This window comes from Macaca nemestrina, chromosome X (genome assembly GCF_043159975.1).
Source record: "Macaca nemestrina isolate mMacNem1 chromosome X, mMacNem.hap1, whole genome shotgun sequence".
In the NCBI taxonomy this organism is placed as follows: Eukaryota; Metazoa; Chordata; class Mammalia; order Primates; family Cercopithecidae; genus Macaca; species Macaca nemestrina.
Genome location: NC_092145.1, coordinates 50,166,337 through 50,190,840, shown reverse-complemented (window position 1 = coordinate 50,190,840; position 24,504 = coordinate 50,166,337). Strand labels below are relative to the sequence as shown.

General features: G+C 37.5%; 1 protein-coding gene across 2 annotated transcripts in view; it reads left to right on the top strand.

Annotated features, from left to right (window-relative positions):
* Nucleotides 1–24,504, top strand: part of LOC105499700 (interleukin 1 receptor accessory protein like 2) — a 1,280,649-nt gene that overhangs the window by 707,040 nt on the left and 549,105 nt on the right. For both annotated transcript variants that reach the window (XM_011772467.3, XM_011772468.3), the window contains one exon: nt 7,556–7,742. In XM_011772467.3, the coding sequence (XP_011770769.1) occupies nt 7,556–7,742 (187 nt within the window). The remainder of the gene's footprint in view (nt 1–7,555; nt 7,743–24,504) is intronic.

Here is a 24,504-nt window from a genome sequence, read left to right as displayed (position 1 = left end):
CTTATTAACTTAGTTTGTAAACCCAAGAGGCATAGCCATCTGCATTCCTGTGTTTTGCATGATGTCTGGGATTTAAAATTTCAGTAAGTGAGTACTAAGCAGTATGAATAGTGCCGATCATTTGGTACTGTCTTAAAATTGTTGGTTGGCATGCTAATCCCATCTGTTAGGATTGTTATTACTCAGTTATAAAGTACTTGGTTTGAATTGCCTCCCTTAGCAATTTTAGTTTTGACAGCACGTATCCCTTAATGTTTAAAACAAATATGGTCCCGAAATGTCTTCCATAAAGTAAAATTAAATACTCCGACCAAGGTTTACAGCTAATCTGTATAGTGTTATCAGACTGCTTCTGATTTCTTCCTCACACTTTTCCATTTTCTTTCGTGTTTGACATCTTCCGGAATCCAAGTAAGGTAGAGTAGAGAAAGGTCATGGATTATACATAGAAAAACAAAGGCAGAATTTTTATTTATTTGTATTTATTTATTGTAGTTAATTAGATTCATTAAATATGTTTATTGAACTCACATTATTGAGAAAGTGCTAACCAAGGTACAAGAAGACAGAATTTTTGTTCAATGAATGTCCTTATGTAATGTGTTAGCCAATTAATGCCCAATTTATAAGTGGCCTTATGATAACATTCAGGGTTGAAAATTCTTTATAATGCTAGTGCTGGTTGATACAATTAATCCCAACTGACCAGACTCTAGTGGGATTTCTTCTTTATGAAAGCCCAAAATTCAACACCTGGCACATCTCAGTGAGTACCTTAAAAAGCTGAGCAGTTAACAGGTAAATTAACCTGTAAGCTAACAGATATTCTCTGGATGTTGATCTGGTTTTTAGTATGTATTCTGTGTCAGGAAATGTTGGCTGAGAAACCAATAGTAAAATTCAACAATCCCTGTAGTAACTGTTAAAGGACTGGCCACAAGGTCAGAGCAAAAATGGCTATACCTCCAGTTATAGAGAGACTTTCTCATAGGTTTTTATTATCAGATTTTCAACATTGTAATATTTATTGCTGGGAAGGAAGTCAGACTATCTTACAGTTTGGAAGATGGGTATAACTTCTCTTTTGTTTTTTTTTTTTTTATTTTTTATTTTTTTTTTTATTTTATTTTTTTTTTTATTTTTTTTTTAATTTATTTATTATTATTATACTTTAAGTTGTAGGGTACATGTGCATAACGTGCAGGTTTGTTACATATGTATACTTGTGCCTTGTTGGTGTGCTGCACCCATCAACTCGTCATTTACATCAGGTATAACTCCCAATGCAATCCCTCCCCCCTCCCCCCTCCCCCCTCCCCCTCCCCCCTCCCCCTCCCCATGATAGGCCCCGGTGTGTGATGTTCCCCTTCCTGAGTCCGAGTGATCTCATTGTTCAGTTCCCACCTATGAGTGAGAACATGCGGTGTTTGGTTTTCTGTTCTTGTGATAGTTTGCTAAGAATGATGGTTTCCAGCTGCATCCATGTCCCTACAAAGGACACAAACTCATCCTTTTTGATGGCTGCATAGTATTCCATGGTGTATATGTGCCACATTTTCTTAATCCAATCTGTCACTGATGGACATTTGGGTTGATTCCAAGTCTTTGCTATTGTGAATAGTGCCGCAATAAACATACGTGTGCATGTGTCTTTATAGCAGCATAATTTATAATCCTTTGGGTATATCCCCAGTAATGGGATGGCTGGGTCATATGGTACATCTAGTTCTAGATCCTTGAGGAATCGCCATACTGTTTTCCATAATGGTTGAACTAGTTTACAATCCCACCAACAGTGTAAAAGTGTTCCTATTTCTCCACATCCTCTCCAGCACCTGTTGTTTCCTGACTTTTTAATGATCGCCATTCTAACTGGTGTGAGATGGTATCTCATTGTGGTTTTGATTTGCATTTCTCTGATGGCCAGTGATGATGAGCATTTTTTCATGTGTCTGTTGGCTGTCTGAATGTCTTCTTTTGAGAAATGTCTGTTCATATCCTTTGCCCACTTTTTGATGGGGTTGTTTGTTTTTTTCTTGTAAATTTGTTTGAGTTCTTTGTAGGTTCTGGATATTAGCCCTTTGTCAGATGAGTAGATTGCAAAAATTTTCTCCCATTCTGTAGGTTGCCTGTTCACTCTGATGGTAGTTTCTTTTGCTGTGCAGAAGCTCTTTAGTTTAATGAGATCCCATTTGTCAATTTTGGCTTTTGCTGCCGTTGCTTTTGGTGTTTTAGACATGAAGTCTTTGCCCATGCCTATGTCCTGAATGGTACTACCTAGGTTTTCCTCTAGGATTTTTATGGTATTAGGTCTAACATTTAAGTCTCTAATCCATCTTGAATTAATTTTCGTATAAGGAGTAAGGAAAGGATCCAGTTTCAGCTTTCTACTTACGGCTAGCCAATTTTCCCAGCACCATTTATTAAATAGGGAATCCTTTCCCCATTTCTTGTTTTTGTCAGGTTTGTCAAAGATCAGATGGCTGTAGATGTGTGGTATTATTTCTGAGGACTCTGTTCTGTTCCATTGGTCTATATCTCTGTTTTGGTACCAGTACCATGCTGTTTTGGTTACTGTAGCTTTGTAGTATAGTTTGAAGTCAGGTAGCGTGATGCCTCCAGCTTTGTTCTTTTGACTTAGGATTGTCTTGGAGATGCGGGCTCTTTTTTGGTTCCATATGAACTTTAAAGCAGTTTTTTCCAATTCTGTGAAGAAACTCGTTGGTAGCTTGATGGGGATGGCATTGAATCTATAAATAACCTTGGGCAGTATGGCCATTTTCACGATATTGATTCTTCCTATCCATGAGCATGGTATGTTCTTCCATTTGTTTGTGTCCTCTTTTATTTCACTGAGCAGTGGTTTGTAGTTCTCCTTGAAGAGGTCCTTTACATCCCTTGTAAGTTGGATTCCTAGGTATTTTATTCTCTTTGAAGCAATTGTGAATGGAAGTTCATTCCTGATTTGGCTCTCTGTTTGTCTGTTACTGGTGTATACGAATGCTTGTGATTTTTGCACATTAATTTTGTATCCTGAGACTTTGCTGAAATTGCTTATCAGCTTAAGGAGATTTTGGGCTGAGACAATGGGGTTTTCTAAATATACAATCATGTCATCCGCAAACAGGGACAATTTGACTTCTTCTTTTCCTAACTGAATACCCTTGATTTCTTTCTCTTGCCTAATTGCCCTAGCCAGAACTTCCAACACTATGTTGAATAGAAGTGGTGAGAGAGGGCATCCCTGTCTTGTGCCAGTTTTCAAAGGGAATTTTTCCAGTTTTTGCCCATTCAGTATGATATTGGCTGTGGGTTTGTCATAGATAGCTCTTATTATTTTGAGGTACGTTCCATCAATACCGAATTTATTGAGCGTTTTTAGCATGAAGGGCTGTTGAATTTTGTCAAAAGCCTTTTCTGCATCTATTGAGATAATCATGTGGTTCTTGTCTTTGGTTCTGTTTATATGCTGGATTATGTTTATTGATTTGCGAATGTTGAACCAGCCTTGCATCCCAGGGATGAAGCCCACTTGATCATGGTGGATAAGCTTTTTGATGTGTTGCTGAACCCGGTTTGCCAGTATTTTATTGAGGATTTTTGCATCGATGTTCATCAGGGATATTGGTCTAAAATTCTCTTTTTTTGTTGTGTCTCTGCCAGGCTTTGGTATCAGAATGATGTTGGCCTCATAAAATGAGTTAGGGAGGATTCCCTCTTTTTCTATTGATTGGAATAGTTTCAGAAGGAATGGTACCAACTCCTCCTTGTACCTCTGGTAGAATTCAGCTGTGAATCCATCTGGTCCTGGACTTTTTTTGGTTGGTAGGCTATTAATTATTGCCTCAATTTCAGAGCCTACTATTGGTCTATTCAGGGATTCAACTTCTTCCTGGTTTAGTCTTGGAAGAGTGTAAGTGTCCAGGAAATTATCCATTTCGTCTAGATTTTCCAGTTTGTTTGCGTAGAGATGTTTATAGTATTCTCTGATGGTAGTTTGTATTTCTGTGGGGTCGGTGGTGATATCCCCTTTATCATTTTTAATTGCGTCGATTTGATTCTTCTCTCTTTTCTTCTTTATTAGTCTTGCTAGTGGTCTGTCAATTTTGTTGATCTTTTCAAAAAACCAACTCCTAGATTCATTGATTTTTTGGAGAGTTTTTTGTGTCTCTATCTCCTTCAGTTCTGCTCTGATCTTAGTTATTTCTTGCCTTCTGCTAGCTTTCGAATGTGTTTGCTCTTGCTTCTCTAACTCTTTTAATTGTGATGTTAGAGTGTCAATTTTAGATCTTTCCTGCTTTCTCTTGTGGGCATTTAGTGCTATAAATTTCCCTCTACACACTGCTTTAAATGTGTCCCAGAGATTCTGGTATGTTGTATCTTTGTTCTCATTGGTTTCAAAGAACATCTTTATTTCTGCCTTCATTTCGTTATGTACCCAGTAGTCATTCAGGAGCAGGTTGTTCAGTTTCCATGTAGTTGAGCAGTTTTGATTGAGTTTCTTAGTCCTGAGTTCTAGTTTGATTGCACTGTGGTCTGAGAGACAGTTTGTTATAATTTCTGTTCTTGTACATTTGCTGAGGAGTGCTTTCCTTCCAATTACGTGGTCAATTTTGGAGTAAGTACGATGTGGTGCTGAGAAGAATGTATATTCTGTTGATTTGGGGTGGAGAGTTCTGTAGATGTCTATTAGGTCTGCTTGCTGCAGAGATGAGTTCAATTCCTGGATATCCTTGTTAACTTTCTGTCTCGTTGATCTGTCTAATATTGACAGTGGAGTGTTGAAGTCTCCCATTATTATTGTATGGGAGTCTAAGTCTCTTTGTAAGTCTCTAAGGACTTGCTTTATGAATCTGGGTGCTCCTGTATTGGGTGCATATATATTTAGGATAGTTAGCTCTTCCTGTTGAATTGATCCCTTTACCATTATGTAATGGCCTTCTTTGTCTCTTTTGATCTTTGATGGTTTAAAGTCTGTTTTATCAGAGACTAGTATTGCAACCCCCGCTTTTTTTTGTTCTCCATTTGCTTGGTAAATCTTCCTCCATCCCTTTATTTTGAGCCTATGTATGTCTCTGCGTGTGAGATGGGTCTCCTGAATACAGCAGACTGATGGGTCTTGACTCTTTATCCAGTTTGCCAGTCTGTGTCTTTTAATTGGAGCATTTAGTCCATTTACATTTAAGGTTAAGATTGTTATGTGTGAACTTGATCCTGCCATTATGATATTAACTGGTTATTTTGCTCATTAGTTGATGCAGTTTCTTCCTAGCCTCGATGGTCTTTACATTTTGGCATGTTTTTGCAATGGCTGGTACCAGTTGTTCCTTTCCATGTTTAGTGCTTCCTTCAGGATCTCTTGTAAGGCAGGCCTAGTGGTGACAAAATCTCTAAGCATTTGCTTATCTGTAAAGGATTTTATTTCTCCTTCATTTATGAAACTTAGTTTGGCTGGATATGAAATTCTGGGTTTAAAATTCTTTTCTTTAAGAATGTTGAATATTGGCCCCCACTCTCTTCTGGCTTGTAGAGTTTCTGCCGAGAGATCTGCTGTTAGTCTGATGGGCTTCCCTTTGTGGGTAACCCGACCTTTCTCTCTGGCTGCCCTTAAGATTTTTTCCTTCATTTCAACTTTGGTGAATCTGGCAATTATGTGTCTTGGAGTTGCTCTTCTCGAGGAGTATCTTTGTGGCGTTCTCTGTATTTCCTGGATTTGAATGTTGGCCTGCCCTACTAGGTTGGGGAAGTTCTCCTGGATGATATCCTGAAGAGTGTTTTCCAACTTGGTTCCATTTTCCCCCTCACTTTCAGGCACCCCAATCAGACGAAGATTTGGTCTTTTTACATAATCCCATACTTCTTGCAGGCTTTGTTCATTTCTTTTTCTTCTTTTTTCTTTTGGTTTCTCTTCTCGCTTCATTTCATTCATTTGATCCTCAATCGCTGATACTCTTTCTTCCAGTTGATCGAGTCGGTTACTGAAGCTTGTGCATTTGTCACGTATTTCTCGTGTCATGGTTTTCATCTCTTTCATTTCGTTTAGGACCTTCTCTGCATTAATTACTCTAGCCATCAATTCTTCCACTTTTTTTTCAAGATTTTTAGTTTCTTTGCGCTGGGTACGTAATTCCTCCTTTAGCTCTGAGAAATTTGATGGACTGAAGCCTTCTTCTCTCATCTCGTCAAAGTCATTCTCCGTCCAGCTTTGATCCGTTGCTGGCGATGAGCTGCGCTCCTTTGCCGGGGGAGATGCGCTCTTATTTTTTGAATTTCCAGCTTTTCTGCCCTGCTTTTTCCCCATCTTTGTGGTTTTATCTGCCTCTGGTCTTTGATGATGGTGATGTACTGATGGGGTTTTGGTGTAGGTGTCCTTCCTGTTTGATAGTTTTCCTTCTAACAGTCAGGACCCTCAGCTGTAGGTCTGTTGGAGATTGCTTGAGGTCCACTCCAGACCCTGTTTGCCTGGGTATCAGCAGCAGAGGCAGCAGAAGATAGAATATTTCTGAACAGCGAGTGTACCTGTCTGATTCTTGCTTTGGAAGCTTCCTCTCAGGGGTGTACTCCACCCTGTGAGGTGTGGGGTATCAGACTGCCCCTAGTGGGGGATGTCTCCCAGTTAGGCTGCTCAGGGGTCAGGGACCCACTTGAGCAGGGAGTCTGTCCCTTCTCAGATCTCAACCTCCGTGTTGGGAGATCCACTGCTCTCTTCAAAGCTGTCAGACAGAGTCGTTTGCGTCTGCAGAGTTTTCTGCTGCTTTTGTTGTTGTATAGTTGTGCCCTGTCCCCAGAGGTGGAGTCTACAGAGACAGGCAGGTTTCCTTGAGCTGCTGTGAGCTCCACCCAGTTTGAGCTTCCCAGCGGCTATGTTTACCTACTTAAGCCTCAGCAATGGCGGGCGCCCCTCCCCCAGCCTCGCTGCTGCCTTGCCGGTAGATCACAGACTGCTGTGCTAGCAATGAGGGAGGCTCAGTGGGTGTGGGACCCTCCCGGCCAGGCGTGGGATATGATCTCCTGGTGTGCCTGTTTGCTTAAAGCGCAGTATTGGGGTGGGAGTTACCCGATTTTCCAGGTGTTGTGTGTCTCAGTTCCCCTGGCTAGGAAAAGGGATTCCCTTCCCCCTTGCGCTTCCCAGGTGAGGCAATGCCTCGCCCTGCTTCAGCTCTCGCTGGTAGGGCTGCAGCAGCTGACCAGCACCGATCGTCCGGCACTCCCCAGTGAGATGAACCCAGTACCTCAGTTGAAAATGCAGAAATCACCGGTCTTCTGTGTCGCTCGCGCTGGGAGTTGGAGACTGGAGCTGTTCCTATTCCGAAGATGGGTATAACTTCTCTATGTAGCTCTGTGGCTACCTCATGGCCACAAATATCCACATTAGCAGTTAGTTTCATATCTTCTTGTCAGTTGCAGCATAAAACTGCTCTGTGTTGCTTTGATGTTGTTTCTGATTTCTAGGCAAGGTCCTAAATGGAAAAGTCAATACTCTTGAAATATATAGAGCACAAACAAAGTTGTAAACACCCAATAAAGCCATTTTGTTATTTCTCTGTTCCTACAGAAACTCAACATATTGCATGAAGGTGTCAATGTCCTTGACTGTTGCAGAGAATGAATCAGGCCTGTGCTACAACAGCAGGATCCGCTATTTAGAAAAATCTGAAGTCACTAAAAGAAAGGAGATCTCCTGTCCAGACATGGATGATTTTAAAAAGTCCAATCAGGAGCCTGATGTTGTGTGGTATAAGGTAACTCAGCATGGTATAATATGCATATTTTACTTCAGTCAATAGCAGCCTTGGGGATGAGGAAAGGGAGTTTTTTTATTATTAGTTTTTGGTATTAGTTATTTCACTGAGAAGAATCAACAGATCCACAACTAAATAATTCAGAGCTGTGACTCTTATGTATCACTGATTTTTAATGCAGGTGTTAGAAGCAATACCCCCTTCTCCAACTGCTAAAAGTAGAATCTCCCTCCAGCCTAACAACATATAAGAACAAATGGGAAGAAGGGTAAACATTTAAATAACACTTGAAATAAATTATCTGGGGGACATAGAAATATTATTTGCTGGCGGGAACAAAGGCCTGCCATTACAAGTAGTAGTACTTATAAAGAATAACAACTATCATAATGTTCTACTCTGTGAAAGCCACAACAGTGAATGCAGAGGAGAGAAACGGGCCCAGTACAGGATGTGTAAACACTGCTAAGGTTAAGTTTAGCTGGAAATAAACCACATTCAAAGGTTGAACAGAAGAGAACTGAGGCCAGGCTCAGTGGCTCACGCCTGTAATTCCAGCATTTTGGGAGGCGGAGGCGGGCAGATCACCTGAGGTCAGGAGTTCAAGACCAGCCTGGCCAACATGGCGAAACCCCATCTCTACTAAAATATAAAAATTATCTGGGCATTGCGGCACACATCTGTAATCCCAGCTACTTGGAAGGCTGAGGCAGGAGAATTGCTTGAACACAGGAGGCAGAGGTTGCAGTGAGCTGAGATCGTGTCACTGTACTCCAGCCTGGGCAGCAGAGCGAGACCCCATCTTAAAAAAAAAAAGAAGAAGAAGAAGAAGAGAGTTGAATGAAATGATTATTTACAGAGGTTTGGGCAGGCTTGAAGAAATCAATAAGGGAAGAAGCTGTTGATCAACACCCCTAGACCTGCAGTGGCAAGGGGAAGGAGCAGTGTCACTGGAACCTGGCAAGAGTGGAGGAAGCTGCCAAGAGATACAGCCTTAAAGGAACATATGAGGGTAGCAGATAGGAAGGGAGTGGGTAGGATAAATACCCTAACCATTTATAATCCTGCTCTCTGTTTTTTTGCTAGTTGCCTCCCTCTAGTGCCACCCTCATTCAAACTGAAACAGAAGCGAGGGGGCAGAGGCAGGAGATAGAATCAATAGCATTTGGCTTTTCTGAGCATAGAGTAGAGCAGAAAAGGGCAGAAAATTGGATCTAGGGGAAGAAGCAGATAATAACCACACAACCTTCCAGCCATGATATTCTGGCAGCAAACCTGGGTGCCACGGTCTTGTAACAGAACTAAGCCAACTCTCCTCTGTCAGCTCTGAACATAGCAATTGACACACTGTACGGTTTTATGATGTGATAGTAAGTGACCAAGGAGGTTTTCTGCACAGATGCTGTGTGTACTGTTGGAACCAAACACACATAAAAGGTGGAGCAGGTTGTTTCTATAGGATCTGACAGACCCTCAGTTCCTAGGGAAGCCTAATCCCTAACTGCCACAGCTGTCATATGCTTTTACATTTGGAAGCCTCTCCATTTTCACGCCTAGGGAAACTTAACAATAGACACCAAGAACATGCTCTGTACTAGAATGTCTAGGTCTTAATGTGAATTATCTTAATGAAGACAATATTGTGACAGATAAAAAGGAACATAATGTTTATTATGCATAAAAGTAGACTACAGATAATTTGGTGGGTTTATGCCATCATCAACCTCATTTGTATTTATTAAGCACTTATTGTGTGCCATTCATTGTAGCTAAACTTGATTTCAACATTATCTTGTTTAAATCTCAGTGCAACTCTGTATGGTAGGTGCTATTATCCTAATTTAATGGAGAACAAAACCACTGAGGCTTAGAGAGATGTGACTTATCCAAAGTTACACAGTGAACAAAGCCTGATTTTCTATTCAAGGCAGTGTGACTCCAGAATTCATTTTCTTAATCACTACCCACTCCAGCAATGGGCCTGGGACTAAACCCAGCCTTGACCATATCTTGGGAACTTTTGTAAGATGCCATGCTGGTACACTGGAGCCTGGCAAAAGAAAGAAAAATAAAGTTTTATTTTAATTTTATGGTTGAGGAAGGGAACATGACCTGCCCAAAAAGTTAGCAGCTGGGAGTGAAATCCAGATAATCAACTTTCCCTTATAAGAATCATTCTACTATCTCATCTTACTTTCTGCTAACTTCTTTCTTCTCCTTTTCTCATATTTCTAGACATCACTATCATCCTTACATACTCAAGCAATTTACTGCTGGCAAATGCCACTTCTCACTCTTCCTTAGAAATGGACCAACAATGGTGAAGCAACAGGCCTTTCCAGCTCTGCCTGGATAATATTTAATATTTTCATAATATTTTACAGTTGATAAATGATCATCATAATGTTAGCTAACATTTATTAAGTACTTACTATATGGCAAGCTGTGTTTTAGGTGCATGAGATAGATTAACGCAATTCTTAGAACTACCATATAACGTAATATTATGTCTATTTTATAGAAGAAGTGACTGGAGACAAGCTAAGTGGGTTAGCAAAAGTCAACAGCAGTTTGTGACTTGCAGTTTGGCTACTGGCCCCACTCTTAGCCCCTACAATATACTAATGGATTAGGATAAAATACTAGAATCAAAAGTTAAAGAGTACCTGAAGCTCAGGAATGTATTGCTAACTCTTGGTTCTCATACAAGGTTTCAAGTAAATACCTGAAGAAAGTGTACCAACATCAGGAACATATTTCCTTTTCAGTTAGTATTTGGATAGTCTGCCTTGCCTACTTTATAGCCTGTGTATTTTCTACCAGGCTGAGCAAGTTTTGCTCCGGCTATAGCAATATAAAGAAGAGGATACATTTGTCCAGAGTTTATTCTGGTGCTCATTCAAAGTTAGAAATGTCCAATGTGTTAAAAGAAAAATTTCAGCCAAATTAAATTTAAAAGATTAATTGAGCAAAGAATGATTCACAAATCAGGCAGCCTCCTGAGTCAGAGTAGGCTCAGAGACTCCAGCGCAGTCGTGTGGTAGAAGATGATTTATGGACAGAAAAAGGAAAGTAATTTACAGAAAATGGAAGTGAGGAACACAAACAGCTGGATTGGTTATAGCTCTGTGCCTTATTTGAACACGGTTCAAACAGTTGGCCACATTTGATTGGTCAAAACTTAGTAATTGGCACAAGAGTAGGTGATGGTCTATTTACACCTCCACTTATGATAGTTGACTGTACAGAGAAACCTTTAGGCCAAACTTAAAATATGTAAGAAAGCAGCTTTACGCTAAACATGACTTAACAATTTCCCCCTTTTATTCATCCTCTCATTTTGAGAGATTGACCAAAACTTTAGTCATTGATGTCACTATCACCATCATAAATGTACTTATTTGGTCTTGAAACCCACTGGAAAATTGCAGAACAGTGGGTTGTGTAAGGTGTGAACAAGGACTTCAGGTCATTTTTTTTTTTTTTTTTTTTTTGTGAGGGTTAGAGTAGAGGATAACTTCTTACTCTGGAACATCCTATTTACAGGAGAAAAAGGCAAAACCTGGTCTGTTCTAGGATATATGTGTTTCCTTAAAGTCTTAGTTTGATTATGTTACATTTAGCACAAGTGAGTCCCTTTTGATTTTGTCTGGTCTGTTGGGGCCTAGTGCATGACATGAGCTCAGTCCAAAACAATGGCCTCCCATAATTTTGTTTAAAAATTCCCCCCTTTTTGTCAGGTTCTCACTTAGGTGAGAGTGTGCCACTCTCAGTTACCGTCATTTTGGGTTTCCAGGTCTCAGCAATTCATTCATAGGTTATGATGCCCTCATGGTCACACATTTCCTTCAGCTATTGGCATTCCAATTAAAGAGAGAACATTTGCCATTCTTGAGATGGCTGAATGCAAACTTTTGAGAGAAGACAGTACACCAGGGGGACTACTATTATGATTGTCAGTAGGATAATACCAAGAGTTTGGAGTATGCCCCTTACCTAGGGTCACCATGAACCAAACCAACTAAAATCAAATAGATCAAAGAATGAGCTAAAGAGTCTACTCGCTTTAACTAAGCAGTCTCTTCATTAATCTCCTACACTGAGTCTCTATAATACCTGATGGGATGTATTTCTCCACAGGCCACAAGTGCCAGCAGTTGCATAGATACCTCTCTGTTTAGCCAGTAAGTAATCTAGAGCAATTCTATTATTTAGCATAAAATCTCATTCAAGAAAGAAAGCCAAATTTCATCCTTGCATTAGTATACTATTAATATCAACCCCAATTTTTAATAAAACCTAGTAGACAAATCTATCTAATCTTAATTAGTTTTACCATAAGGTGAGATTCACATAAATCTTTTATAACCCATTACAAATTTTTGTTAAATAGTAGATCAGTGCTCTAAGAAAACCCTTTTGTGCTTTTATTTCAGTGTTCAATTTACAAAGAAACAAAGAAACAAACAAAAAAAACTGAGTAATACCCCTTTAAATTTAGCCAGTATGTTCACATGTAGAATTTCTTTTACAAGTTTAATTTTTCACAATCTTCCACAACTTGTTCAAACTTTCAGCTTTATCCTATCTAACCTAAATCAATCATTTAACCCTTTAATCTAGGACCAAAAATCCACATTCCCATGCCTTCTTATAATCTTTTACCAAAAGCATACTTCACTTTCCTCACACATTTTGCATGTAAAACTGTTTCTTTAGTAGTCTCAATTACATGTTAGAATCTCAACTCTTAGCAATTTTTATTTTCAGTGAAAAACCTGGTAAGTAAGTGATTTTAATTATGTACTAGGTATGGGGCCTAGGACAACAGACTGAAGTGCAGACAAAGTCCAACTCTTTCCAGCATAGCTCGGGGGTGTGGTTAACTCCATGTGTCCCCCAGCCTTATCTAGAATCTAATGGCTCTAAAGCAGGTAAGTCTAACAATTTTCAAAAGTCAAAGGAGGAGTTTATGACCTCAAAGCATTTAGCAAACCTAATATCTGACCTGCCTAATTTAGACCAAGTGTCTTTATTTTACCAATAATCTTATAAAACTGTCTTTATTTCCCAAAGATTACTAAAGTCATGTGAACAAAAAGACATTACAGTTTCTATTTTTCTGACAAAATATTTGATTTAAGCACTTATTCTTTTTAAACCAATTAATAAGAGCTTTTTCATATAAACATCACACACACAACACATAGAGATATACAGACAGAAGAAAATCCATTACTTGTAAGAATTTTCATTGGTCAGTTTTAGAATAGTTTTTCTTTCTCCCATTCAGTCTATCAATCTTCCAATTACTGGTTTCATTGCACTAAGCAATTGTTGACTAGGCAACAAATTTGTATTTCTAAAGGGACAACTCTTAGGTGGAACCACAAAAAATAAAAATTTATAACTCATAAGCGGAGAGCCAGATTTTAGCCCTAAAATTTATATTATCATTTGCTCAAACCAGGGGAAAACAAAAAACAAAAAACAGTGCTCTCATGAAAGTTCCATCAAGACAAGGTGGCCAGAAAAGCATCTCAACCAAAAGTATGACTTATTATGCAAATTTAAAGGAATGGGCTGGGTGCTGTGGCTCATGCCTATAATCCCAGCACTTTGGGAGGCCAAGGCAGGTGGATTACTTGAGGTCAGGAGTTCGAGAGCAGCCTGGCCAACATGGTGAAACTCTGTCTCTACTAAAAATGCAAAAATTAGCTGGGCGTGGTGGTGCGTGCCTGTAATCTCAGCTACTCAGGAGGCTGAGGCAGGAGAATCACTTGAACCTGGGAGGCAGAGGTAGCAGTGAGCTGAGACTGTGCCACTGCACTCTAGTCTGGGTGATAGAGGGAGACTTCATATCAAAAAAAAAAAAAAAAAAAAAAAAAGAATGGTGATAAGAATGGTGATATGGTTTGGCTCTGTATCCCCACCCAAATCTCATCACAAATTGTAATCCCCACATGTCAAGGGAGGGACCTGGTGGAAGGTGATTGAATCATGGGGATGGTTTCCCTCATGGTATTCTCATGATAGTGAGTGAGTTCTCACAAGAGCTGATGGTTTTAAAGTGTGGCACTTCCTTGCTCTCTCTCTCTTTCCTGTTACCTTGTGAAGTCGTGCCTTGTTTCCCCTTTGTCTTCTGCCATGATTATAAGTTTCCTGGGGCCTCCCCAGCCATTCAGAACTGTGAGTCAATTAAACCTATTTTCTTTATAAATTACCCAGTCTCAGGTATTTATGGCAATGTGAAAACAGACTAATACAAATGTTAAGTTTCTAATGTACATAGGCAGATATCCCTACAAATGGAGATTTCCTCTCTCTCTCTCTATATATATATACACACACACACACACATATATATAATATATATACATATATGTAATATATATAAAATATTTTTTTTACAAAAGAGTTTTAAGATAGTCAATTAAATTCCAGAAAGATGTATTTTAGTTCAATAGGGTTTTCTTTTTAACATAGCTACTGTTTCTTAGCTAAAATTACTGAGTTCAGGGTAATGGGTGGAGCCCACTAAAGAATAGGGCCAACAAAGCATTGTATGCCTGGACTCAGCATGGATAGATCTGTAAAAAGAAGCATGCCTATTTTACCTGAGGGCCTACCTTTTATAAGCACCTTATCTAGGGTAACTTTCTTTCCACCTTTTGGGTGGGAAACTAACTAAGCCAAAAGGTTGCAGACTTAATTTTTCAAAATCAATTAGTTGCTTAAGATTTGTATTTGCCTTTTATAAAGTCTTTAGATAAAATATTGAAGTCTTTTTAGAAGCTTCTGCATGTCAATAGGCATCCCTAGATGAGACTAATTTGGGAGCCCTCAATCAAATGCACTTCAGTACAGTGTCATTCATTTGGAAGGTTCCACTGCAACTTATCTTTAGTGAGATTTTGCGATTTCAATAAGACTTTGCTACTTCTGGGGCCTCATACTTGTTCATGTGTGTATATGCCAGAAGGAACTCAGTTCTTCAGAAATTAAGGATCCCATTTTTATCTCAAATATTGTTTTTGTTCTCAGGTTCCCTTGATCAACTTAGCTACTGATTTTTTTCCCTGCTTAAGCATGCAAGAAAAATGAAACAAAGGAGTAGAACACAAAAATCTCTGTGAATTTCCAAAAGCCAAATTTTATACCCCCTGCAATATTGCCACTTACTACTAGGTTCTTTCTGACCCAGTCAGATGTAAGAGGCCTCTAACTGGACCCAAGCCAGTTAATTACCAGATCCAATCTGATCCTGGGCCAAGTCCGCTTTCTGCCATGACTTCCAAACCCAGTTTGGATCAGAAATTTGCTCAAAGAAACTCAGAGAACTCAAAACAGAAAACCATGGAGCTTCGGAATCCAAGAGAGAACTTAACCATGATCCCCAGTTGCTCCAAGAGAGTAATGGACACAATGGGTCTGGTGGGTACCTCACTTGGTCATTCAATACTCTTGGGGTCATTAGAAGCTCTACTTTGGATCCCACTTCTGATATCATCTGTTAAAAGAAAAACTTCAGCTGAAATAAATGTAAAAGAGTTTAACTGAGCAAAGAATGATTTACAAATCAGTCAGCCTCTCGAGCCAGAGTAGGTTCAGAGACTCCAGTGCAGCCATGTAATAGAAGAAGATTTGTGGACAGAAAAAGGAAAATGATGAACAGAAAATGGAAGTGAGGTCCAGAAACAGCTGGATTGGTTACATCTCAGCATTTGTCTTATTTGAACACATTTTGAAGTTGGCCACATTTGATTGGTCAAAACCCAGTGATTGGCACAAGAGTAGGCTATGGCCTATTTACACCACCACTTGTTATACTAGAAGATGTACAGAGAAACATTTAGGTCATACTTAAAATATGTAAGCAGGAAGTTTTAGGCTAAACTTGATTTAACAAACGTCTTAACTCTAGTGCTTTAACGGTGAAAACTATTGTTTGCATGATCCATTTTCCAGGTGTCTTTTCAAATATACAGAATCTTTAAATTCCTTTCTTTTCCATCAGTCTCTGAGTTTTACTTAATTAATTAATTATATTGTATCACTCTCATAGTTCGTTTTGAGTTTCCTGGGCTGTTTGAAATATGCTATGGTAGACCTTTAAGGACTATCATTCTGTGCCTACATGTAATCACAGCTGGTTATGAAGGTAGAGGTGAATCAGGTGGTACTGGAGGCATGTTCATAAAGATACCTGAGTAAGCCAATCCAGCCTGTTTGAGGAATACAAAGGATATGTGTAAGAGGATTATATATTCTCTATCTGAATTGCATCAGTTATCAAACTGAGATGAGGAGAGGGGCTACACTTTTAGAAGTTTCTTCTGACACTATATAAATAGGGTTTAGACATTAGAGCAGAATATTCAATAATGTTAGTGTTTTTAAAGCATTTTACAGATGAGAGATAAAGATTCTTTTTTTAATTGAACAAAGAACACTAAACCTACTTCATTATTCACTGAGCACACTGTTATCACACAAATGTGGAGTCATTTTATCCCATTTCTAAACTGAAGAATGTCCTAATTTTGATAGGATATTGTCAACAAAAATACAAATACACGCTTTGCAGTAAAACACTCATCTATGTGATTAGTTACCTCAGTTGGTAAAAGTCTGGTGTTAATAACGTCAAGGCTATCACTTTGAATTCTCCTTTTTCTTGTCACAACTATCTCAATTTTAGATGCTTACCATTGGTTATAAATGAAATTGGTTGGGAATGATGGATGGTTCAGTAAAAACTTATTTGTACAACTGATCATTCATTCAGTGCATATGTATTGGGTGCCTACCTGTGCAAGGCGCTATGCTAGGAACTGGGAATATTGAACTGACCAAAATAAACACATTTCTCTTTTCTCATGAAGGGAGATAGATGAGTGAACAGCTGCTTTTCAACACTCCAGGAAGAAACTACATCAATTGAAACATCTAGAAGAAGAGCTCCTACTTGTAATCAATAGTGTCTTTGTCTTGAGTAAAGGGCAGCAGACATACCTGTTTTTAATCACAGACATGAATCTCTGCAAAGGAAAATTTCAAAACTAAATAAGATCAGTTAATATTTTCATGGTATATAATAGTCAGGAGCAATCTTTCGTTACCTAAACATCAAGGGTTTACTTTCGGTCCTGCAGGTTGCCAAACAGAAAGCCAATCACTGAGACAATGAGTATTGCCAGTGAAGAAGGCTTTAATTGGGTGTTGCAGCTGAGGAAATGGGAAATGAATATCAAATCCATCTCCCTGATGGACTAAAATCAGGGGTTTATATAGCAGGGAACAAAGGTAACTAAATACAAGTAAACAGGAATTAGGGAGAAGTAAGGAATAGGAGTTGGCTAACAGGAAGCAGGTAGTTGCTTAGACAATCATGACAGATGAGGGGTTGAATTTCTCCTTGTCTGTATGTAGTGATATGTTAAGTTTTGGTTCCTTGATACCATTTGGGAGACCTGAAGGTTGGTTTCCTGAGAAAGGAACTCAGATAAGACAAATGTGACTCTCTCAAGTTTTAAGACTAAGAGGGGCAATTTCTACATTTATTCAAAAGAAACCATAAACATCGATTATATGGGACAACTGGGTTGATTTAAATTCTACAAATATTTTTATGTAACAGCCCACAGAGAAAGTGATAATATGGCACACCAAAGTGAGTGGATGACTGGCTTTGAGAGCTTTAGGTGCTCTCAGCCCTCCTGACTGATTTGGGGCTGAGCAACACAAAATCAATGTGCCCGTATACTGGTAACCCTTACATAGCACTCCAGAGTGCTGTGACCCACTGGTTTGGAAGCTATTGTTTACCTTTTCATAAAATGTAATATATATATATTTTATCTAAAGATGGCTGAGTAATTTAATCTTGGTTGTCCTGAGAATGCAAGGGATGTGTGAGAGGGAGTTGTACCTCCTCTGTCTGAACTCCATCAGTTAGCAAAAGGAGGGGAGTCTACTTATTGGTGGTTGTTATCTTCTTTTTACAGATGAGGAAACTGAAATAACTCACAGAGGGTCACTTACCCTACACGTGGCCAATTAGATTCAAACGCTGTAATTCTGACATCTAATGTTCTTATAATCTCACTGTGATTGCTCCACTACATGCATATGTTATGCACTTAATCACTCACGTTGCTGATACAAACAGAATTCTCTATCAAAATTGCTAGTCCAGAAACAAATCCTGTAATGCTTTCTAAGTACTCTTTAATGACTCTGAGTGTTGAAAGGGACTCAAATGAGGAAACTGAAGCCCAAAGAGATTAAGTGACTTGCTTAAGTCTAATGAAACCCATGTATCTATTTTTTTTACATTTATTAAATTTTACAAAAAGAGACCACTGACTAGAAGTGTATATATATATATATATATATATATATATAAAAGTGTATATATATATATATACACACACACATACATACATATATATATACACACACATATGTGTGTGTGTGTCTGTATTTAAAAGCTGATTGTTTTGACAAATCAAACCGTGAAGAGGTGTATTAATATAAAGTTAATTTCATCCTCTCTTCCATTCCATTTCAACCACTAAAATAACTAATGTTTACTGTTATATACTTCTTCACTTTCCTCTATGCTAACATTTTCTTCCTCTCTCTCTCTCCCCGCCTTCTCTCTTTGTGTGTATATGTGTGTATGTGTGTATACATATATAAAATACATTATTTTCTTTCATATATACACATATATGCAAATATTTCCCCTTCTCTATTTTTTTTTTATAAAAAAGAGAACATGCTATGCATATCATGCTTCAGCCTTCCTCATCACACACAACTGTATGAGAAACATCCTTCCACATCTTCTACAGGTCTAATTCATTTTGCTGCATAATCGTTTACAGGACAGAACTACCTTATTTTATTCAATCAGTCTTCTACTAATGGATATTTATGCATTTTTTTCTATTTTTGTTTTTAATAACCACAGTGTTGTAACATCCTTGTAAACATACATGCTTCCTTACATCCATGACATACAAGATGGAAATTCTCTCTGTCACTATTACAGTTTTGTAGGTTCTAGCTGATGCAATAAGAAAATTAAATGAAATATGCTATATAAATATTGGAAAAGAAGAGACAAGATAATCTTAATTTTCAGATTATATGATTGCATACCTAGAAAACCCAAAGGACTCAACTACGACAACAACAAAAAATAGAATTAATGAGAAACTTCAGTATGATAGCTTACTAAAAATATACAAAAATTCAATAGCTTTTGTTTTTGCAGACAATAACCAGTTAGACATGTAAAGGTGAAAAATGAAATGATCTTGTTTAAACAATGATACTATAAAACACTTTAGAATACATTTAACAAGGATGCAAAGGGGCTTATATAAAAATAAGATTAATATTTGCAAACCATCAATTGGACAAGGGATTAATCACCAGAATACATAAGGATCTCAAACGATTTTGTAGGGAAAAAAATCTAATCTAATTTGAAAAATGGGCAAAACATTTAAATAGACATTTCTCAAAAGAAGACATACAAATGGGAAACCAAAATATGAAAAGGTGCTCAATATCATTGATCATCAGATAAATGCAAATCAAAACTACAATGAGATATCATTTCACTCCAGTTACAGTGGCTTGTATTTAAAATGCAGACAATAACAAATGCTAGTGAGGATTCGGAGAAAAGGGAACACTTCTACACTGTTGGTAGGAATGTAAACTACTACAACCCTTATGGAGAACGATTTGGAGGTTCCTCAAAAAACTAAAAATTGAACTACCATATGCTCTAGCAACCCCACAGCTGGGTATATACCCAAAAGAAAGGAAATCAGTATTTCAAAGATATATCGGAACTTCCATGTTTATTGCAGCACTGTGCACAATAGCCACGATTTGGAAGCAATCTAAGTGTCCATCAACAGATGAATGGATAAAGAAAATGTGATATATATACACAATGGAATACTATTCAGCCATAAAGAATGAGATTCTGTCATTTGCAACAACATGAATGGAACCAGAGGTCATTATGTTAAATGAAATAGGCCGGGCACTGAAAGACAAATACCACATATTCTCACTTATTTGTGGGCTCTAAAAATCAAAACAATTGAACTCATAGACATAGATAGTAGAAGGATGGTTACCAGAGGCTGGGAAGGGTATGGGGGCATTGCAGAGAGGTGGGGATGGTTAATGGATAAAAAAAGTAGGAAAAATGAATAAGACCTATTATTTGCTAGCACAACAGGGAGTCTATAGTCAAAAATAATTTAATTTTCCATTTTAAAATAAAAAAGTACAGTTGGATTGTTTGTAACACAAAAGGTAAATGCTTGAGGGAATGGACATCCCATTTCCTATGATGTGATTATTACACATTGGATGTCTGTATCAAAATAACTCATATCATCACAAATATATAACCTACTGTGTACCCATGAAAATAAAACAGCATTGTGGTACTATTACATACATATTAGAAAAGCTAAAATCGAAAACACAGATAACACCCAATGCTAGCAAGGTTGTGTAGCAGCAGGAAGAATTATTCATAGCAAATGGGAATGCAAAATGATATAGCCACTTTTAAAAAACAGTTTGGCAGTTCATTATAAAGTTCAAAGTAAGCTTTGCATAATGTCCAGCAACTGCACTTGTAGGCAGTTACCAAAATTAGTTGAAAAGTTTTGTCCACACAAAAACCTACACACAAATGTTTATAGCATCTTTATTTACAGTTGCCAATAATTGTATGCAACCAGGATGTCCTTCATCCTTTGTGACTGGCTAAACAAACTGTGGTACATTCATATAATAAAATAATATTAAGATATAAGTAAAAATGATGTATCAAATCATGAAAAGACATGGAGAAACGTTAAATGTGAAACCGTAAGTGAAATAAGCCAGTCTGAAAAGGGTACATAATGTATGCTTAGAACTATATGACATTCTGGAAAAGGTAGTACTATAGAGAGAATAAAAAGATCAGTGGTTGCCAAGGTGTTGTGGAGGAAATATGAAGGAAGGAATCAATATATGGATCACAGAATATTTTTAGGGTGGGAAACAATTTTTAGGATGGCAAACAATTCTGTATGATGCTGTAATGATGGACACATGAAATTATTCATTTGTCAAAACCAATTGAATTGTACAAAACACAGAGTGCACCCTCATGTTAACTGTGGACCTTCTTTAATAACAATCTATAAATATTCGTTCATCAATTAGACCAAATTGATCACATTAATGCAAAATGTTAATAATATTTAGAAAACTTGATGTGAGAGTTTGGAGGGTATGTGGAAACCCTGTACTTTCCGCACATTTCTTTCTATAAACCTAAAACTAAAAATAAAGCCTATTGATTAAGGAAGAAAACCTAAAACTTTATTATAGGACACAAAATATGATCCAAATTAATGAAGAGACAACATGTTTCTGCATGGGAAGATATCAAAGAATAAAAGATACGTTTTTCCAGAATATGTATAAGTAGTGCAATTTGATAGAATATAAATTATTTGAAACTGGACAACATAATTACACAGTTAATATAAATGAATATACCAGAATTGCCAAGAAAATATTGGAAAAAAGCATTCATGAGAGGGGACATATTCTGTGAGTTGCTATCAATTACTACAAAGCAGCATCAATTGAAACAGTAAGCTAAGGAAAAGATAATTGACCTGTAGAATAAAGAATCCAGAAACAGATAAAAATACATATATATAGGCCGGGCGCGGTGGCTCAAGCCTGTAATCCCAGTACTTTGGGAGGCCGAGGCGGGTGGATCACGAAGTCAGCAGATCGAGACCATCCTGGCTAACATGGTGAAACCCCGTCTCTACTAAAAATACAAAAAACTAGCCGGGCGTGGTGGCGGGCTCCTGTAGTCCCAGCTACTCGGAGGCTGAGGCAGGAGAATGGCGTAAACCCGGGAGGCGGAGCTTGCAGTGAGCCGAGATCGCGCCACTGCACTCCAGCCTGGGTGACACAGCGAGACTCCGTCTCAAAAAAAAAAAAAAAAAAAAAAAAAACATATATATGAGAATGTAAAATATAATAAAGGTAACATTTCATTTTAATGTAGGTGGAGGGAGGATGATGGTTTATTTAAAAATGGTGTGGACATAATTGAGTATCTACTTAGAAAAAAAATTAGATCTCTGATTCTTGTACCCTGTTTAAGAAAAATTCTAAACGAATTATAAAGAGTTAATTTCATCTACAAAAATAGTGGTTTAGGAATGACCATTTCTAAATGCCATCACTTATTTCAATGAGCTAAGTTTTTAAAGAAAAGAGCTTTACATTGATTTATCTTGTTATACATTCTGACTGTTTTTCTAAAGGTGGAAAAATGTCATTAGAAACCTCATAATACCGCAGTCTGAATGATCAACACTTGCTTGCTAAAAAAAAAAAAATATGGTTTCCCAAAATGCTTGGAGATTTTGAATCCCTTTTGGAAGTCTAACAAAATTAATCTGTGCCTTCTTTCATAACCATAAAATTGTATGCCACCCTTGAATGTTTAATCTTGTAACAAGAATTTTCAAAGACATATTTATCCAGAAGGAATGAGTTGCAAAGCTCATGAAGGCTTCAGTTTGGTGTGCCCTGAAACCATAGTCAGTGACACAAGATTTAAGATCCATTTGTACTTCTTTTTATTCCTAGATATGGCATTAGAAGTGGGGAGGTTTTATTTTTTTAACTGTTTGTAAATTATAAAAAAGGTGGGCTAATACAATAGGAATGGGTATTTGGCATGTATAAAAAGCACTGGGCTTCAAGTTTGAGGACTTGGATTCTGATCACCATACTACCATTAACATGGATAAGTAATTAAATATCACTGGACCTCAATTTCCCCACATATAAAATAGATGTAATTAATAGCTGTTATATACCCTAGACATGCTATAAAAGTTTAAAGTCTTTACTTGAGATTTGCTGCAACTATAGAAATGGAAAAGTAATGTGGAAGCCAGAAATATAGTTACCTAAGACATCTCAGACCCTAATTTAAGGCTGAGGTTCTTTTAAAGGTCAAATTATTATGTATAATTTACAAATAGCAAAATTCATCCATTTTACATGTACAATGTGATTTGATGTGTTTTGACAAATGTATACACCATAGTCAAGATATGGAACAGTTCTGTCACTCCAAGTTCCTGTATGTCCTTTTGTATTCAATCCTCTCACCCCAGCCTTAGTCTTTGGTAAAAATTCCTTTGTTTCTATTCCTATAATTTCCATTTTCCAGAATGTCATATAAATGGAATAATATGATATGTAGCTTTTTTGTCTGTCTTCCTTTACTGAGCATAATGCATTTAACACCCATCTATGTTGTGACATATATCAATAATTCATTTCTTTTTATGCTGAATAGTATTCCACTGCATAGATGTACCGTTTAACCATTCACTAATTGATGACCATTTGGATTGTTGCAATTTTTTGATTAGGAATAAAACTGTTACAAGCATTGGGTTTTGATGTTATATTTTCTTGCTTTATCAACATGATTTGTTTTTGTCAACTTTGTAATCTTTTAACAGGCATGCCTTTTTAAAATTTAACAAGGGTTTGCTCTTGATCTTTCCCAAATTGTTCTAAGAATCTAGGCTTAGAAGGTGCTTGAGTATATCTTTAATGGCATCCCAGGGATACATACAGTTCAAAGCAAACTAAAGCTTCTTACGCAATGTCTTTCCTACAGTCTATCTTCAATGTACCAGCACAATGATCTTTTAGAAATACACATCTGATCATAGGATGCCACTTCTTAGCGAACTCTAATGATTCTATAAAATCATTTAGATGCAGCTCCTTTTTATTGAGTGTTTGCAGGGCCTAACATTGTGCCAAATATGTTCATGCATTACATGACTCAATCTTTAGTGAAGCCTTATGAGATAGGCTACACTGTGGCAGAGCTGAGATTTGAACCCTGACAGTGTGCAAATATCTTAGAATGGAATTTAAGGTTCTTTACATTTGAATCCAGCCACTCTCAACAGAGCAAAATTATTTGGAACTTTTTTTTCTACTTCAAGTATTTTCACATCTGTGTGCTTCTGCACATGTTCCTTCTGTCTTTTACGTCCTGCCTGCCTTTTATATATTGTTCAAAACTCAGCTCAGATGCTCATAGTAGCCCACCTGCACACCATCCCCTTGCCCAGACCCAGTCTGCTCCAATACATGAATGACTCAGCAGTGAAATTTAAACATTTCTTCTTTTTCTTTCTCTCTTTCTTCCTGTTCTAGTATTCCCATTATGCCTATGTTACACCTTTTGTAGTTCCACAGTTCTTGGATATTCTGATCCACTTTTTCCATTCATCTCTCTCCTTCCTTTTCTTGTTGGGAAGTTTCTATTGACATTATATTCAAACTCATTGGTTCTTTCCTCAGCTATTTAAAGTCTATTAATAAGCCCTTCAGAGGCATTATTTTATTTCTGTTACAGTGTTTTGATTCCTAGCATTTCCTTCAGATTATTTGTAAGCTTCCATCTCTCCGCTTACATTACTCATCTACTCTTACATGATGTCTACTTTTTCCATCAGAGGTGTTAACATTTTAATCATACTTATTTTAAGTTCCCAATCTGGGAAATATAAAATTTCTGCCATATCTGAGTCTGTTTTTTTTTTTTAACTTTTATTTTAGGTTCAGCGGTACACGTGAAGGTTTGTTACATAGGTAAACACGT